This window comes from Monodon monoceros, unplaced genomic scaffold, assembly GCF_005190385.1.
Source record: "Monodon monoceros isolate NGI ecotype Baffin Bay Population unplaced genomic scaffold, NGI_Narwhal_1 Super_Scaffold_21, whole genome shotgun sequence".
Lineage (NCBI taxonomy): Eukaryota > Metazoa > Chordata > Mammalia > Artiodactyla > Monodontidae > Monodon > Monodon monoceros.
In genome coordinates this window covers 165,364,546-165,383,376 of record NW_021703778.1, presented here as the reverse complement: position 1 = coordinate 165,383,376, position 18,831 = coordinate 165,364,546, and the positions used below count along the sequence as shown (strand labels likewise).

The following is an 18,831-nucleotide window of genomic DNA, read 5'->3' as shown; positions in this document are numbered from 1 at the left end:
CTTAGAGAAGTGGTTCTCAACCTTGGCTGCCCTTTAGACTCACCTGAGGAATCCTTTAAAAAATAAAACCCAAAACCTCAGTCTCAGAGATCCTGGTCTCATTGCTCTGGGGTGGAGTCCAGGCACAGGTGTTTTATAAAAGCTTCCCAGGTGATTGTAATAAACACCCAGGGTTGTGATCCATTAGCTTAATGGTGTGGAGCCACTCATTGTAGGGCCCAGAGCATCCATCTAGCTTGGCTCATCTATTACAAAAGTGTGGAGATGGGGCCAAGACAGCAAAGGATTTGCTAAGTTCATACGTCACAGAGGCAAAGTCAAAACGGGCTCCAAGTCAGGACGTGTGTCAGTTAAGGATGTTACTAGAAAAATGAGTCAACATAATTGCTTTGTGTTACTTTCTGTATGAAATATCAGCTTGATTATCCTCAGGGAGCTTGCAGACTAACAAAGGCCAGAGCTGGAAAGGAGCACAGAACTCTGAAGCTAGGCTGGCTGGCCGTGAGCCCTAAGATGGAGCAGATAACATGCTGAAGGGGCTCCCCTGTCTCTGAGACCCCACAGGAGCTATGTTTTCCCTCTCATGGAATTTCCATAAAGAAGGCTCAGGTCTCCAACAGCAGCTGCTCGATGAACTCCACAGTCATGCTTATTTCACTGATCATTTTTTGGACCCGATTCTCAAATGATTTTCTAAATCCTACACAAGAATGATGTATACTCCCATTCAATGTTAAGAAGCCCTCGTGTGAAACTGAAGAAGTATATTATTCTTTCAAAATGAGGGTGGGAGGAGAGGGGGAATCATATTCCCAGAACATTCAGAAGCATATCCAGCCAAATGGTTCTGATTCTTGGCCCATTATTTGTGGCCTCTTAGAAAAGCAGAACGAGTGCTAATGAAATCAGCAGACCCAGTGGCATTGTGGGTCCTGGAGCCATCCATGTGGCTGAGACAGTGGCCACAATGGCTCCTGGGTGCCCCCTTCCCTTGCCACAAGAGGTCATCCCAGCAGCACTGTTTAAGCTGGACTTGTTTTCGTTTTGACCTCAAAGCTCAGGACCGGGCTGAGACTTCCTCAACAGAGTATATGACCATATTATCTTGCTCCCAGTGGCTATCTGGGTCCGGAATTAAGAACCATTCACAGGGAAAGCCGCCTGAAAGCCACAAGTCTGAATATTAAACAGTAGCACCATTAGGGGCTGCAGTGGGAAAGAGGTTTGCTGGCTCATGTCACCTGCCTCCGCTCCCAACTTTACTTGGCTTTTGTCTTCTATTTTGTGTTCATGGTAAATCTAATTATATCTCCATTACCTTAGGCCACCTCAGCACCTTCCTGGGAATTAGGCTGTCTGGTTAGGCAGAGAAGCAGATACATACCTTTGCTGACAGAGGGATCAGGTGTTAAGCTCATTTTCACTTCTGAGACATTTCAAAAGATCATAAATTATTTTCTTAGTGCCTAGTCAGAGAGACAAGAAAGAGCTGGAAGGTGAGGCACCACTGGTATCATTTGAGCAACCAGGCTGGAGCTCCTTTTACATGTTTCTCGTATTTTATTTTCTTAATTGCCTTAATGGGCATGTGGTACAGCAAAATGAAGTGAAATTGTTTTCCTTATTCGATGTAATTTACAGAGAAATGCTTGATTCTAGAACCCAGGGACTTTTCAAATCCATTGATCTTGGGGTGGAGGGAGGGGTTTCTTTTTAAGCATTCATTTTGGAACGATGTTTTCACTAATGAATTCAAAGACTATAAAGGGAAAAACCCATGCTTCTTCACTACCACGTTTCAGAATAGCTATCAGATGACCACAGCATCATCAATGAATGGAAAACGTGTTGGAGAGAGGGAAGGGGGGCTTCAAGAGCTGCAATTTACCAAGGAAATTGACTTCGATACCCAAATCCACAGGCTGACAGTGGTGCCGTGAACCTGGGAAAGTCCAGGCCTGGTTCAGGCTTGCACCATCTCTTCTGATCCCAGATGTGCAGGGGCCCTGGCTCCGGGTGGCCACATGTCGACTGTGAGCTCCAAGCAGAGGCTCCGAGTCCCAGTCTTGAGCGGCCACACATAGTGGCTGTTCCGGACAGTGGGGCACGGGTGTCGAGGGGAGCGGAGGACGCAGGTGCCTCCTGACAGAAGAAAAGGCCAAAGCCACAGACCCGAGTGCCTCCCCAGCAGTGGGGAGTAGGGGACGGAGGGCAAGGCTGGCTGGCGGTGAGTATGGAGGAAGTCCTGGGTCTGTGGGGCTGGATCTGCGCTCCTAGACGCTGCCAGGGTCTCAGGGCACAAGGCAGGCCTCGGTGCAGGGTCAGATCCTGTCGCTTCGGCACGGCCCGCCTCCCGCCCCGCCCTCCTCCCGCCCCGCCGCGTGGGGGCGCCCGCGCACCGTCCCGTTATAAAGCATCGAGGTTCCGCAGCCCGTGGACTAGCGAGAAGCCCGGAGAGGCTCCAATCCTTGCTTCCTAGACCGCTCGCGTCACCATGGGCGAGCTCCCTTTCTTCAGGGCGCACACGGCCTTGCACCCGGACCACCTGTGGATCTGGGAAAAGGCCGTGTATGTGGACGAGAACCAGCGCACGTGGCTGCCCGTAACCATCGAGGTACAGACGCTCTGGGGTCGGGCGCGCGGGGCAGCATGGGCGTCCCATCCGTGGCCCGGGCTCTGGAGCCGGGTCGCCCCAGGCCGTGCAGGCCCTGGAGGAGCCCCTCACATGCCGCAGGGCGAGGGCGGCGGGGAGGCTCAGAAGGGCAGGTCCACCCAGGGCGGCCGGGGACTCACAGATGAAACCACTTTGCACTGAGCGCAAGGGTGAGAAGTTCTCCGGGCCAGAAAGGAGGGTGGGAGAAACACAGAGAGAGGCACGTTGGCCAAAGAATGGGGACCCAGTGTGTCTGGAGTGTATGAATATGATCTTGAGTAAAATAGGACTTCTCTGGGCCTCAGGGTTCTAATCCATAAGATGGGAATAATCTCCAAAGTAAGTGATTCACACACATGGCCAATTATCAAAATCTCCATAGATGAGCCCCAGAAATCTGTATTTTGAAAGAACCCTCAACAGATTATGGTCAACCAAGTTTGGGAAGCACTGCTATAGAGTTTGGAATATTTCATACCTCCTCTATGCTTTGGAAGAAACAAACTTCACAAGGTATATAGTAGTATAAAAGCCAGTGTTGAATAGACTTTGACTTTGTTTTATGTGTAATGCCTTAAGATGGATATTTAATTTTTTTTCTTTTTTTAAGAAATACAACTCTCTTACAGCACTTTCCATCGGAGCATGGATTTCCTCAAACTTAGGTGAAAAATGTTGAAACTTTCCATATATAAACCAAAGAAAGAACGTATAAAAGAAAAATTTAAATGTCGTATTAGAACATTTATGTAATGTAATAGCAGGACAGCTAAAAGTTACTGAGAGTGACTGTGTTCCCATTTTATAGATGAGGAAACAGAGGCGTAAAAATGTAAATCTGTTCAAAGTAGTGCTGCTTGTAGGTAATGGGGTTGGGATTCCAGAGTCATAACCACCATCTAAACTTTGCATCTTTATTGGCTTTTAAGAGTTTGAAATACATATTTATATACATATATATACTTTTTTTTTTTTTTTTTTTTTGCGGTACACGGGCCTCTCACCGTTGTGGCCTCTCCCGTTGCGGAGCAACAGGCTCCGGACGCGTAGGCTCAGCGGCCATGGCTCACGGGCGCAGCCGCTCCGCGGCATGTGGGATCTTCCCGGACCGGGGCACGAACCCGTGTCCCCTGCATTGGCAGGTGGACTCTCAACCACTGCGCCACCAGGGAAGCCCCATATATATACTTTTAAAAATCAAGTCAAATATTCACTGTAAGTCAAGTATTTGAGGAAAATTTAAGTGAATATCTTTTTTTAATCTCTGGTTGGGACATATCTTCTTCAACATGATGCTGAAACTGCGAAGCAGAGTTTTTCACCTAATCATTATAAATTCTGGACAAAACATAACCCCTTAGCAAACCATGGGGCAGGAATTTCCCCACATAACTTAAAGGACCAGTATTCTTAATATGTAAAGATTTACATAAGTCAACAAGAGAGAGATGAATAAACAAACGTAAAATGGTTAAAGGATATGGAAGGTTATATGCTAACACAGCAAGAATGGTGATTTTCACACTTACACCTTGCAGGATGATCTGAATTATTTTTTAACAGTGAGTTCTAATTTAGTTCATAGACAAAAATTTTGAAAAGCTATTTCCACTTTGGAAAAATAATCATTGAACAAAGATAAGAGTCCAATTTTTATGCCAAGCAGGATTCTAGGCTGTGGGGTTTTGCAGTGAATGTGATTAAATCTCACTGCTTGTGAAGCTGACATTCTGCTGGGGGAGAAGGACAGCACACTAATTGAGGCCGGTGGTAAGTTCTGTAGGATAACTACAGTGGGAGGGCAGGCAAGGATGAGTGGGGTAGTGGGGTGAGGTCTTCAGGCTAGTCCTCTCCAGAGTTTTTCTTGTTTGTTTGTTTGTTTTTAATTTATTTATTTTTGGCTGTGTTGGGTCTTCGTTGCTGTGCTCAGGCTTTCTCTAGTTGTGGCGAGCGGGAGCTACTCTTCGTTGCAGTGCATGGGCTTCTCATTGTGGTGGCTTCTCTTGTTGCAGAGCATGGGCTTTAGGCTCGTGGGCTTCAGTAGTTGTGGTTCCCAGGCTCTAGAATGCAGGCTCAGTAGTTGTGGCGCACGGGCTTAGTTGCTCTGCGGCATGTGGGATCTTCCTAGTCCAGGGCTTGAACCCGTGTCCCCTGCGTTGGCAGGAGGATTCTTAACCACTGCGCCACCAGGGAAGCCCTCCCCTCCCGAGTTTTAATTTGCATGTGCCTGCCACACTTTGCCCATCATTTTCTTTGAAACCTTTCTGGACATCTGGGACATGCCTCTTATGTATATCATAAAAGTTGGATTTTGCTGACGTTTGTATTTATAGACATACATTTGAGCAGAGACCTGCCTTAAAAAAAGGGTATGAGCCCTTCATGGATTTAGGGGAGAATGTTCCAGGCAGAGGACAGCAGGTGTGAGAGATTTCTGGGCGTGTGCACATCCCAGACACTGCGAGGAGGCCTGTGTGGCTGGAATGGGTGGAGGGTCCAGGATGGAACAGAAGGAGGTGAGAGAGACAGGGAGCCGCTCTTGGGGGCCTTCGGGCCACGGTGAAGATTTCAGTTCATCTGCCTGCGATTGGAAGGTGTCGGAGGGCAGCCAGCAGGGGAGTGACGTGATTTTTAGGTGCACACCTGGCTGCGGTGCTGAGTCTCGGCTGTGGCCACAGGGCCGAGTAGGCGGCAAGTTGGGCCGTTGTCACAGTAGCCCAGCGAGAGGCGATGAAACAGGAACGGTGGCGGAGATGGTGACAAGTGGGCTGTCACCTGATTCTGGGGTCTGGGGAGATCTTGTTTAAAAGAGGTTGTGTGATAAAGAAGAATCCAAGAAAATCCCCCATCAGCTGAAATAGGCACCAGACTCCATAGTTACAGAAGCTCCGGGGCCCCATGGCATACCCCGGCAACTAGGCATTTGTCACGAAGTGGACCTTTTGTGGCCCTGTCTGGGTATCTAGACCCATTCGAGTGCTGGTCATCTCGGCCCAGCCAGAGTCCCTGAGAGGAGCGTGCCTGGCTTAGGGATTGGAGCTTCTGGGAACAGTGACCACCAGCATCTTAGATGCGGGCTGGGCTGGGTGGGTGGCAGGATGGACCATGGGTATTTGTGCCTGCAGGACCGTGAAGGTGTGCCCTGCCCTTCTCTTCTCTTCAGTTAGAAAGTAGCCTCCAAGTCCTCATGCGTCAGGAAGATGTCCCCCTGGGGGAGCCTGTGTGCCCCAGCCAGCTGGGCCCATACCTGCTGCCCGTCATGTGGCAGCTCTACCCTGGAAGAAGGTACCGAGGCTCAGACTCCAGTTTCTGGCGCATAGTATACCACATCGAGGCAAGTGTGTGCTTCTCCGGGGACCCATCAGGTCATCGTGGGTGGCCCTGCTCCCCTTCCCCCATGTCTGGCCTCTGTGGTCTATCTGTTCCCTCCATTTCTGTACCAGAAGCTAAAAAAATGGAGGGACTTTACAAGTGCAGATTTTTAAAGGACCAGATTGGAGAGACATTAGAAGCAAATGACCAACCACCCTCGGGGGTCTCCAGCGGAAGCCCCTGGGTGGCAGGAGCCTCTGTGGCGGGCAGTCCCAGGGTGAAGGCTGGTGGGAGGAGGGGCCCCTGGGGTCCCCCCCATACAAGTTCCCGCCTGCCCCTCCAAGCCCTGGGGCCGGGAGGGGAAGGAGAATCCCGGACTCTGGCCTCCAGCTCCTTCTCTCTCACAGTTCGGCGACACGGAGGACATGCTCCTGGAGCAGATGGCAGACCCAGAGTATGAGTGACGAGGTGAGCCCCCGGGGCCAGGTCAAGAAGAGGGTACGCCCCTCCTGCCTTCCGTGAAGGCAGAACTGACCCCCACCCCCCGACTGCGCTGCCCTGCGACGGTCCCCAGGGTGGGGGACCCAGGCTCTCTCCTTTAACACCTCAGAAGCCAATCATTTTTAGGCCCCCTTAATATTAGGGGCACACAGCTGCACAGTGCTTCACAGGTGTGGGCACTGTCCCTTGATCATCGCATCAACCAAGCTGGGTAGTATTAACTTTACAGGTTATAAAAAGGGGTTTTGAGAGGCACAATGACTGGTCCAGATCACAGAGCCAGGTTTCAGATCTGGGTCTTCCGACACCAAGCTGCTGGCTCCGACGCAAGGCCTCGGCTCTGGAGACCAGCACCGACCACCCAGCTCGCCCGTCCAGACTCTTCCCGGCAGCTCCACTCCTGCCCACCCCGCACCCTGCCCCTTCCTCCCCTTTGCCCTTGACCCTGTCTTCTCTTGTCCCAGGTCCTGCAGCTCCCATCTCCTCCTGCCCCCTGAGCCCCAAGCCTGCCACGGCGATGTTCGTGCTTGCGTTCACCTTCGTGCACCAGCCCTGTGTGTCCTGCTCCGCCACACCCAGGTCCAGGAGGGGAAGGACGGGCAGAGGATGAGCCCCCCACACCGGACCTGCCTGCCGGAGAGGTTGTGTGTGGGTACAGCTTCCTCTTCCTGCCCCGCCGTACCCGTGTCTCCGGCTTTCTCAGCAGCCCGATGGTCTTCAGCCTCTGTCCCCGTTCTGTCCCTCCCAGCAACTAGTGTCACATCCGGAATGCCCTGGGCTGCTTCTCATTCTGTCACCTCAGCTCTGTGTCCTTCCGGCCATAGGGGATGGGGACCTACTCGCCTGAGCCTGGTCTCTGAGCCCCTGGACCAGCTGTCTCCTGTGGTGCCGGCCCACACATGACCACACCTCGGCCAGCGCCCCCTGCCCCAGCAGCCTCGAGTGAAGGCCTGAGGAGGGCCCAGGTCTGTGCTCAGGACCCAGAAGCCTGCCGGTCAGTGATCCCCAGCCTGGGATGTGGCAGGAGTCTGGACAGGCGAGCACTGTGGACGGGACCTCGGGTTGCCCACCTGTAGAAGGATAGAGGTTAGAGGTCCCCCTGTTTTACAGGTGCCCACAGACCTGGATGTTATGAAGTTGTATGTAGCGTGAACACTTTGTAATGTTGGTTGATTAAATGTAAGACAGTTCATCTAACTTTGTGCCGGACCAGCTTCTATCCTTGACCCAGATTCTAGTGGAGAGAAGCGGGAGCAGATGGTCACTGAGTAAGAATATTTGAAACGGAAAGAATATTCGTGAATTTAGTGTATATATATTTTTACTTTGGAGGAAAGGTTGGAATTTTCCTTTTTTTCCGTATAATCCAAATGCTCAAAAGCCCAGTGTTCTTAGAGGTATAATTTTGACAACCATTGGAATAAGTGACCTCAAAAAGTCTCAATCAGCATCTCCTGGTATTCAAGGCCCCCCACCCCCGGCCCTGTCCTCCTCACCCTCCTGGTCCAGCCAGCTCTAGCTCCTCTGTCCTCACCTGGGTAGTTCCAATCCCAGCAGGAGTCCCTCCTCCCTGAAACTGTACCCAGCCATCCAGCCAGAGTCCCTTCCCTACTTCACGTGCCCCGCAGTCACAGCCCAGCCCCGATGCCTCCTGCTTCCTTCTCAAGATCCGCTGCCCCTCGTCTGCCTTCTGAACAGGTAAGCAGTACCTCAGGCATTACAAAGGGATGCCTTCCAGTCAAAGGAATCCATTCTGTGTGGAATACTGCTCCTCTCCACTTAGTGTGACTTTAGTCTATAGCTCTTCATCACAGAGCGATGTCAGGGTAATGACACAAATAGGTTGTTAAGTATCTAATATGAGAATTATATAAGAAAATACTGCATTTCCTATTTTTTATTCTCTGACCCCAGTCTTCTTACTCGGCCCTAGACAGATAAGCGTCGGGTACCACACGTGCCAGGGTGTGCATCTTTTATCATTTTAACCCTATCGCCTTGCATGGTGCTTGGCAGTGTAAAAGTTTGGTCTGTCGAAGCGTCAAAACATCAGACCAGGAGGAACATCAGTGATCAGCCAGTGGCCTCATTTTAGGAACAGGTCCAGGAAGAGGAAGGTTCTCATCTGGGGCTAAATGCTTGTGTGTCCCCCAAATTCAGATGTTGACGCCTTAACCGCCAACGTGTGTATTTGGAGGTGGGACCTTTGGGAGGTGATTAGGGTGAGAAGAGGTCCTGAGGATGGGGCGTTCATGATGGAATTAGTGCCTTTTTAAGGAGGAGAAGAGAGAAAGATCACTCTCTCCACGTGCACGCACCCAGGAAATGCCAGGTGAGGACACAGCAAACAGCTGTCAACGAGCCAGGAGGAGGCCCTCACCAGACACTGGATCTGCCAGTACCTTAATGTTGGACTTCCAGCCTCAGAACTGTGAGAAATAAACATCTGTGCTTTAAGCTGCCACCACCACACCACACGGAGTCTGTGGTGTTCTGTTACAGCAGCCCGAGCAGACCAAGACAGTTCTTGTGCAAACTTCTCTTGTTCATGAAACTTTGGCCATCACCGTGAACTCTGCTGAGGGCTGCAGATACAGCAGTGAACAAAGCTAAGCTGCTCTCATGCAGCTTTCATTCTGGAAAAAGAAGAACAAGAAGCTTGGAATGTGCAAAATCCTACAATGAAAACAGAACACAGTAACCTGGTAGCGAGTTAGGTCAGGTGGTGAAGGAATTCCCACCTGTGTAGGTAGCCTTTAAGATTGAACCTTGAAAATGAGAGGGATCTAGATGATTCTTAAATCAGGGAGGAGAGTCCCAGGACGAGGAGATGCAAGTGCTGTGCAGGTTTAATTTGCTACGGAGGGCTTGTCTGGTGGTACAATGGTTAAGAATCCGCCTGCCAATGCAGGGAACAGGGGTTCGAGCCCTGGTCCAGGAAGATCCCATGTGCCGCGGAGCAACTAAGCCCATGCACCACAACTACTGAGCCTGCACTCTAGAGCCCGCGAGCCACAACTACTGAGCCTGCGCTCTAGAGCCCGTGAGCCACAACTACTGAGCCTGTGCTCTAGAGCCCGCGAGCCACAACTACTGAAGCCCGTGCGCCTAGAGCCTGTGCTCCACAACGAGAGAAGCCACCGCAATGAGAAGCCCGCACACCGCCATGAAGGGCAGCCCCCGCTCACCGCAACTAGAGGAAGCCCGTGCACAGCAACGAAGACCCAACGCAGCCAAAAATAAATTATTTTTTTAAAATATTTGCTATGGAAACTGAAACAGCAAAAGATCTTCTCACTAAAAGAAAATGCTCTTTTGTGAGCATAAGTGGCCCTAATAAATTAACTATAAATGCGATGCAGAATCTCAGTTTTCCACAACAAGAATGACTTTGGGGTTGTGGCTGAGACAGCCGGGTGGACAATGGTGGAATAGTGACACCTCCAGTTGGCGAGTCGATAGGCTGTTGATTGAATATGGATCTAGAACTCAGGTCAGGACTAAAAACATCAATGTAGAAATCATTAAGATATCAATAGCAGTGAAAGCCAGGGGTCTGACCTAGGTCCCTCTTGGAGAGATGGTGGCATCTTTGAAACCTGGAAGCAAGTGTTTCCAGAGGGCCGCTGTGGTGGGCTGGGGAGCACACCGATGAGGGGCTGAATAGAGAGAAGTGGGTATCAGATTTGGCCACGTGGAGGCTGGTGGTGACACTGTCAGGGAAAGTTTGCTGTGACAGGGGCATGGCCCGGTTGGGGTAGGCGTAGGAGGGAAGGGGAGGTGGGGAGAGGCAGCCCTTCTAGGAGCTTTGCTGTGGAGGAGGGTGGCGTCGAGGGAGCTTCAGCGGGAGGTGAGGGAGCCCGTGTGTGCAGCCCAAGGAAAAGGTCAGCAGAAGGGACAAGCTGGTGCGGCAGAGCAGAGAGGCTGTAGTCAAAGGACCAGCATTCCTGAGGAAGCTGAGCGAGATGGGCCCAGGCACGGATGTATGTTGGCATCTGACAAAGAGCTTGAGCCGTGATCAGCATCACGCCAGTCTTGTTTCATTTCCCCCTATACAAAGTTGGGGTTTGTGTTTTTGCTGAAGTATTTTAAAGGCTTAATATTTCACCCACAAGTATTTTATTATGTATCTCCACAGAGAAAACTTTTTATTCCTGATAGCCACAATACCATTGTCACCCCTAATAAAATTAACTATAATTCCTCAATACATCTAAAGCCCAGTCTGTTTTCACATTTCCCCAGTTATCTCAAATGTCTTTCTGCAGCTGGTTTAGATCAAGACTCAGACCGCGTGTGGTTGATGCGTCTCAAGTCTCTTGTGATCTACAACCCGCTCCCTTCCTTAGAAGAAACCAGGTAAACTGTCCTGTAGACCTTCTGGATTTGGTGGACGGCATCCCAGAATGTCCTTTGATGTGTTTCTCTTCCTCTTATTTCCTGTCTTTAGAGACTTGATTAGATTCTGGTTTAATTCTTTGGGCACAGACACCCACAGGTGGTGCTGTGTGCTGCTCATTGCATCAGGTCAGGATGTCAGGGTACCACTCTGGGTAAGACTGATGTGTCATCCGTCATGACGTTCGCCATCAACCTGTCGTCTGCGCCTTTGGCATCTTTATGATGTGCCATCATCCTGTCCAAGAATATGGTCTTCTCTTTTATTTAATTATACATTTGTGTCTTTCAGGAATGTTTTATAGTTTTAATCATAAAAGTTTCGCCTATTCTTTTTCTTTCTTTTTTTTCTTTATTTGGCTGTGCCAGGTCTTAGTGGTGGCACGCACTATCTTCGTTGCCATGTGCAGGATCGTTTTTTTTTACATCTTTACTGGAGGATAATTGCTTTACAGTGGTGTGTTAGTTTCTGCTTTATAACAAAGTGAATCAGCTATACATATACATATGTCCCCATATCTCCTCCCTTTTGCGTCTCCCTCCCACCCTCCCTATCCCACCCCTCTAGGTGGTTACAAAGCACCAGGCTGATCTCCCTGCAAAAGTTTGTTGTTGAAACTATTCTTGTTGAAACTATTCTCAGACATTTAATTTACTTTTTGTTACCGTAATGGTGTTTTCCCTTTCATTATATCTTTTAATAGGATATTGCTTGAGGGGTGTATGTGTATGCATGTGTGTATAAAATAGCTATTATTTTCTGTATGTCAATTTTATATTCTATATTACTAAAATACCTTATTATTTTTTAAATTGAAATATAGCTGATTTACAATATTGTGTTAGTTCAGGTGTGTAACAAAGTGATTTGGTTATACATATACTTATATGTATATATCTATATTCTTTTTTCAATTTTTTTCCATTATAGTTTATTACAGGATGTTGAATATAGTTCCCTGTGATATACAGTAAATCCTTGTTGTTCATCTGTTTTATATATGGTAGTGTGCATCTGTTAATCCCGTACTCCCAATTTATCCCCCCCCCACTTCCCCTTTGGTAACTGTAAGTTTGTTTTCTATGCCTGTGAGTCTGTTTCTGTTTTGTAAATAAGTTCATTTGTATTAGTTTTCAGATTCCACATATAAGTGATATCATATAATATTTATCTTTTTCTGTCTGACTTCACTTAGTATGAAAATTGCTAGGTCCATCCATGTTGCTACAAATGGCATTATTTCATTCTTTTTTTATGGCTGAGTAATATTCCATTGTATGTATATATATACCACACCTTCTTTATCCATTCATCTGTTGATGGACATCTAGGTTGCTTCCATGTCTTGACAGTTGTAAATAGTGCTGCTGTGAACATTGGGGTGCATGTGTCCTTCTGAATTAGAGTTTTCGTCTTTTCTGGATATGTGCCCAGGAGCGGGATTGCTGGATCATATGGCAACTCTATTTTTAGTTTTTTAAGGAGCCTCCGTACTGTTCTCCATAGTGGCTGCACCGATTTACATTCTCACCAACAGTGCAGGAGGGTTCCCTTTTCTCCACACCCTCTCCAGCTAAAATATCCTACTATTCGCAGTAGTTTTAATTTATTCTTTGGGTGTTCCAGATACGTGGTGATAGCAGCTGCAAATAGAGATATTATTACCTCTTCCTTCTTAACTCTTATTATTGTAGTTCCTTTTTCTTGTCTAATATCTCCAAAGCTATCATAAGTAGTAATAGGCATCCTTTTATTTTCTTAACTTTATCGGGAAGGCCTCTGGAGCTTCCCTGTTAAGTATGATCCTGTCTTTGCAGCTGAAATATTTTTATTTTATCAAGTTAAAGAAGTATCTTTCAATTCCTATTTTAGAATTTTTAACATGAACAGGTATTGAATTTTGTTACATGCCTTTTGAAGTCTAAGGAGATGATTAGATGATACTTTTATTAAACTCTATTAGTATTATATTGATATTAGGGTATTGACTCTTTCTTACATTCCTGGAATGAACCACACTTGATCATGGTGAATAACGCATTAATGTGTTGATGGATCTCTTTGCTAATATTTTATTTTAAATTTTTGCATCATAGTTAAAATGGTCTGAAATTTTTTCTTTTTTCCCCCCCTCTCAATCTTTGTCAGATTTTGGCATAAAAGTTATATTCACTTCATAAAAATAACTTAGAGGCTTTTCTTTTGTTCTACCCTGTAATACTGTAAACTGCATTAGGATTATCTTTTTTTTTTAGCTTGGGAGAATTCCATTCAAGCCTGGTGCTTTTCTGGAAGGAGCACTTCTTCTACAACTTCCTGTTTCTTCTATGGAAATTGGCTGTTTAAGCTTATTAGCTATACTGGATTCAACTTTGGTTAAATAAATTTTCCTAAAAAAGTATCCATTTCATCTAGGTTTTATATTTTATTTTCATAGTTATTCAAAATAGTCTCTGGGATTTTAATATTCTCTCTGGATTATTATTGCCCCTTGTCATTTCTTATTTTGTCTTTTTTGTGCTTTATCCCATTTAGTAAAATTAGGTTTGTCTATTTTATTTCCCCAAAAGCCAACTTTTTGACTCATTTATTAATTCTGTTGTTTTGTTTGTTTGTTTTCTATATCATTGATGTCTGTTTTTATCTTTAGTTCTATATTTGTTTCTGTTGTCCCTTTTCTAGCTCTTTTGAGTGTTTCTTTTCTTTTTAAATTTTTATATAGATATTTTGTGTAACAGCTTTACTAAAATGTAATTGACGGGGCTTCCCTGGTGGCGCAGTGGTTGAAAATCTTCCTGCCAATGCAGGGGACACGGGCTCGAGCCCTGGTCTGGGAAGATCCCACATGCTGCGGAGCAACTAAGCCCGTGCACCACAGCTACTGAGCCTGCACGTCTGGAGCCTGTGCTCCGCAGCAAGAGAGGCCGCGACAGTGAGGGGCCCGCGCACCGCGATGAAGAGTGGACCCCGCTCGCCGCAACTAGAGAAAGCCCTCGCGCAGAAACGAAGAAGACCCAACACAGCCAAAAAAAAAAAAAAAAAAAAGTAATTGACGTACCATACAATTCACTCTTTCAAAGTGTCCAATTCAGTTGTTTTTAGTCTATTCACAGTTTTACAACCATCACCATGGTTGCCTGTTCTGGGTATTTCGTATAAATGTCATCACACAGTATGTCTTCTTCTGTGGCTGGATTCTTCAGCATAATATTGTCAAGGATCACACGTATTGTGGTGTATATTAGTATTTAATTTCTTTTATGACTGAATAATACTCCATTACATGCATATGCCCCATTTTATACAATCATGGACATGTAGGTTATTTCTGCTTTTTGCCTATTATAAATAATGCTGCTACAAACATTCACACACAGTTTTTGTGTGGACACGTGTTTTCATTTCTCTTGGTTATATACGTAGGAGTGGAATTGCTGAGTCATATGGTAACTTTTTTTTAACTTTTTGAGGCACTACCAGACTGTTCTCCAAAGTGGCTGCACATTCCCACCAACAGTGTATGAGAGTTTCAGTTTCTTCACATCCTTGTCAACACTTGTTATCGGGCTTTTTGATTCTAGCCATATAGAAGGTATAAAATATCTCATTGTACTTTTGATTTTGTATATCAAAAATCAAATGGCATGGCCATTTGTATATCTTCTTTGGAGAAATGCCTATTAAGAGCTATTAAGATCTTTTGCCCATTTTTTAAGTTGAGGTTTAATTGACATAAAACATATTAGTTTCAGGTATACAACATAGTAATTTGATATTTGTACACACTGTGGAAAGATCACCACAGTAAGTCTAGTTAACATCAGACCTCATACATAGTTAGATTTCTTTCTTGTGATGATAAATAAGTTTTACTCTCTTAGCACATTTCAAATGTGTAATACAGTATTATTAACTATAGTAACCTTGCTGTACATCAAGTCATGAGTTATTTATTGCCCACTTTAAAAAATTGGGTTATTTTCTTTTTTATTACCAAGTTATGAGTTCTTTATATATTCTGGATTCAACTTCCTTATCAGATAAAATTTACAAATATTTCCCCCCAATCTGTGTATTGGCCTCTCGCTTGTTGATGGTATCCTTTAAAGCACAAAACTTTTAAATTTTGATGAATCTAATGTATCTATTTTTTATCACTTGTGTTTTTGATATTATATTGGGTTGGCCAAAAAGTTCATTTGGGTTTTTTAGTAAGATGTTAGGAAAAACCCGAACGAACTTTGTGGCCAACCAATATCACAGAAGGCTTTGCCTAACCTTCACAGTCATAAGGTTACTCTACATTTTCTTCTAAGAGTTTTAAAGTTTAAACTCTTACATTAATGTATATAGTCCACTTTGAGTCAATTTTTATGTATGTTGTGAGGGTAGGGGTCCATGTGTATAGCCAGTTGCCCCAGCACCATTAGAGAGACTTCTTCCCCCCACTGAATTGTCTTAGCACTCTTGTCAAAAATCAATTGACAGTAAAAGCAAGGGTTTATTTTTGGATCCTCAGTTCTATCTGATTGATGTACATATCTGTCCTAATGCCCATACCACACTGTCTTGATCACTGTGTCTTTGTGGTAAGTTTTGAAATTGGGACATGTGAGTCTTCCAACTTGGTTCTTCCTTTTTGTTGGCTGTGCAGTGCAACATGCAGGCTCTTAGTTCCCAGGGATTGAACCCGTGCCCCCTGCAGTGGAAGCAGAGTCTTAACCTCTGGACCACCAGGGAAGTCCCTGTTCTTCTTTTTCAAGATTGTTTTCATTACTCCATATTCCTTGAATATCCATATGAATTTCAAGACCAGCTTGTCAATTTCTGAAAAGAGGTCAGCTTGTATTTTGATAGAGACTGTGTTGAATCTGTATATTAATATGGAGAGAATTGCTGTCTCTATTAATCTGCTTAGGCTGCCAAATCAAAATACCATAGATCGGGTATTTTGTTTCAATGGTTACCTTTATACTAATATCTTAGGGTAATATTATTACTCCTTCTTTTAAAAATGCTATCTGTTGTAGCATTGTCCAAAGAACTTGCTATAATGATGGACATGTTCTGTGTTCTCTAATGTGGAAGGTGTACTGGCTACATGTAGTAGCTTATGGAGCACTTGAAATGTGGCTAATATGATTGAGAAACTGAATTTTAAATTTTATTTACTGCTAATTAAAATTTAAATAGCCAGGACTTCCCTGGTGGTCCATTGGTTAAGACTCTGTGCTTCCACTGCAGGTGGAGCAGGTTCAATCCCTGCTCAGGGAGCTAAGATCCCACATGCTGAGCGGCATGGCCAAAAAAACCAATTTTAAATAGCCATGTATGTCTGGTGGCTACCATGTTGGATGGTGCAGGTCTTTTGGTTCCCTACTATGAACATTATTGAAATTAGTAACCTCTTCTTCCCCTCCCTTCCTCTCCCCAAAGTATCTAAAGTGATATCCATTTAGTGCTAAATAATACCTTTGAGGCAACCAGCAAGCTTACTTTCTACATAATCTTTCCCTGCTCTCCCCATTTTTGATAGATGAATTATGTCTTCATTATTGGAGGATATAACATAGTATTTTTCACCCTTGTGCCTACTAGTCTTCATTCTACAGTTATGTGTGTTCAGTGGTCACAAGTAGTTCTTACAAAAAGCTTCTCTAAAGAATTCTTGATTGTCTGGAACTTATTGTTTAGTAGATCTCTCGGTAAGGGCACACAGAAACAATATTTCCCTGATTCCCTCAACTTCATCACAGTTTTTGTCTTTTATAATTGAAGGTCACTTTGGCTGAATAAAATCATTATTGGCTCACATTTTCTTTCTTGGGTATCTGTACTTCATTACTCCATTTATGCCCTTATGTTTTAATTTAAAAGTATACCATGAAGGTCTAATCCCATATAAGTTACTTGGTCATTTTACCTTATGCCAAAGGATTTCAATTCTATAAAATCTGATAATTTGAATAGACTATGTCTTGGAGTTGACTGTTCTTGGTTGTATGTCCCAGGTACATCATGTCCTTTTTAAATACACAGGTTCAAGTTATTTTTTGTTTGTTTTATTTTCAGGAAAGTTTTTAAAAAATAGTTTTGTATATTCTACTCCACAGCCTTACTTTTCTGAGGTTGGGGGGTGTGGGGGGGATTTATTATGTATATGTTGGATCTTCTTTGCCTGTCCCCTATATCCATCACTTTCACTTGACTCCTTTGGAAGAATCCTTCTACTGATTTATTTCTACTTTCTACACTATTTTTCTATTTCTATCCTTGTTGCTCTGCTGGATTTTGTGAGGGGCTTTGAGGAGATTGGGAAACAATGCCGTTGTTACTTATTGTGTTTTAAAGCCACTTTGTTAGTGTCACTGTATTTTGCTTACAAAACAAGTTTATATACAAAGGGGAAATGTCTTTAGAAATATACTAATTCTAAAAGATTCTCCCCCATCTCTTTATACCAAACAAGTTATCTTGAACTAGTCCAGTTAAGTCATTGTCAGTGAGTGAGTCCCCCTAGTTTTAGTGAGTGAACCTCCTGGGGCAAACACAATTTATAAATTGTAGTGAGAAATTTTCCAAGAAAATGCTGAACATTCATAGTTTTGAGGTGAAAAATCAATAGCCCTTGAAACTATTAAATGGAACATTTCAATAATATGGGAGAGCTCTTTGCACTTCTCAGTAATTAAACTTATAAACTCAACTTTGGCACCTGGTCCAGATGATACGGGACTTTATACAGCAGCTTCATTGGTTAAGATGCCAGTTACCTGGGCCTGTGAACTTGGAGAGCCAAAAAGCCTAAAATCTAGGGAACTTTGTGCTGCTCTGATTGGATGGTGCCTCCCCTCAACACTGGCCTCATCAACCCACCAACCAAGGGCACCAAGAAGCCGTGTCCATTTTACCACCTTTTTGGTTGGATTGTACTGGGTTAAATATCTGAGTGTCTCATTCCTACTGATCCTATGACTCTTGAGGGCCATGGGTAACCATAATAAGTCTTCGTCCTGGAAGGGACACACACAGGTTTAGCATATCTTATAGAAGAATAATAGACTTGGATCATAATTTGATAATCCCATCTGGTTCATTGTGAAATCCCCTGTGTTTGATGTGGTATGTTTGTCATCTGGGGCACCCCATCCTTGTAGACAAGATTTAATCTAGCTCGACCCCCCCCGACCTCCATATAACACTTCACTATCCCTCCAGAGATTTCATGGGGTCACACATCTGCCCATCACCCCTTACTTCAAGTTCTAGCATCTGCTGATTTTCCTTGGTTTATGGGTGATCTCCCATCCATCCCATTCCTGTTCCATGCATATCACCCCACCTCCCACTGGGCACCGCTGTCATTCCTTTACCAGAGGGCTGCAGGTGACAGACATTGGGGGCATGGTGGGAGTTAAGTTTGAGGGTTTGGGGAGGTTTTTGGTTCAACACTCAGATTACGCTTTAAAGTGGGATATTGAACACTCTGGTTTTGCAGCCCCTCCGCACTAAGCCCATCACCTCATCTTTCTGGGCTCTTCCCTCCTTCACAGACCCCCCCCTCCCTTCTTATAACTAATCTTTGAAATGCTAACATTCTTACCTTATTATGCAGAACAACTTGGTTCTGTTTGACTTGGCGCTAGCTTTTCTGAATTCAATGCCCCATCAAAGTGTTTTGCTAAATAAAGGATGAATCATTCCAAGGAGAATCTCTCCTAGGAGGCGGAGCTGCTGCGGTTAATTTCGGGTTTTCTATTTTCTTACTTTTTCTGCTTCCTTTCTTTCTAGTACACCTGCTCAGAATGTTTGAGTTGGGAAGGGAGGGAGGAGGGGAGAGAGAGTTCAAATGAACAGGACTCATCAAGGAACACTTTCTGGAAATCAAGTGAGACTCGGTCTGCTGAGAAATGTCCTGGGGTGCTCCAGGAGAGGGCCAAGGCCAGGAGGAGGCCCAGGACTGAAA

General features: G+C 45.2%; 1 protein-coding gene across 1 annotated transcript; it reads left to right on the top strand.

Moving 5' to 3' along the window:
* The first annotated feature begins 2,494 nt into the window (after window positions 1–2,494).
* TCL1A (T cell leukemia/lymphoma 1A) lies at window positions 2,495–6,429 on the top strand. The gene is made up of 3 exons (XM_029237164.1): window positions 2,495–2,614; window positions 5,817–5,987; window positions 6,373–6,429. The coding sequence occupies exons 1-3, from the start codon at window positions 2,495–2,497 to the stop codon at window positions 6,427–6,429; spliced, it is 348 nt and encodes a 115-aa protein (XP_029092997.1).
* The last annotated feature ends 12,402 nt before the right edge of the window (window positions 6,430–18,831 follow it).

Coding starts and splice junctions, on each gene's coding strand:
- TCL1A (XM_029237164.1), top strand. CDS start 2,495: ATGGGCGAGCTCCCTTTCTTCAGGGCGCACACGGCCTTGCACCCGGAC. Junction 2,615..5,816: donor GGCTGCCCGTAACCATCGAG/GTACAGACGCTC, acceptor TCTTCTCTTCAG/TTAGAAAGTAGCCTCCAAGT. Junction 5,988..6,372: donor GCATAGTATACCACATCGAG/GCAAGTGTGTGC, acceptor TCTCTCTCACAG/TTCGGCGACACGGAGGACAT.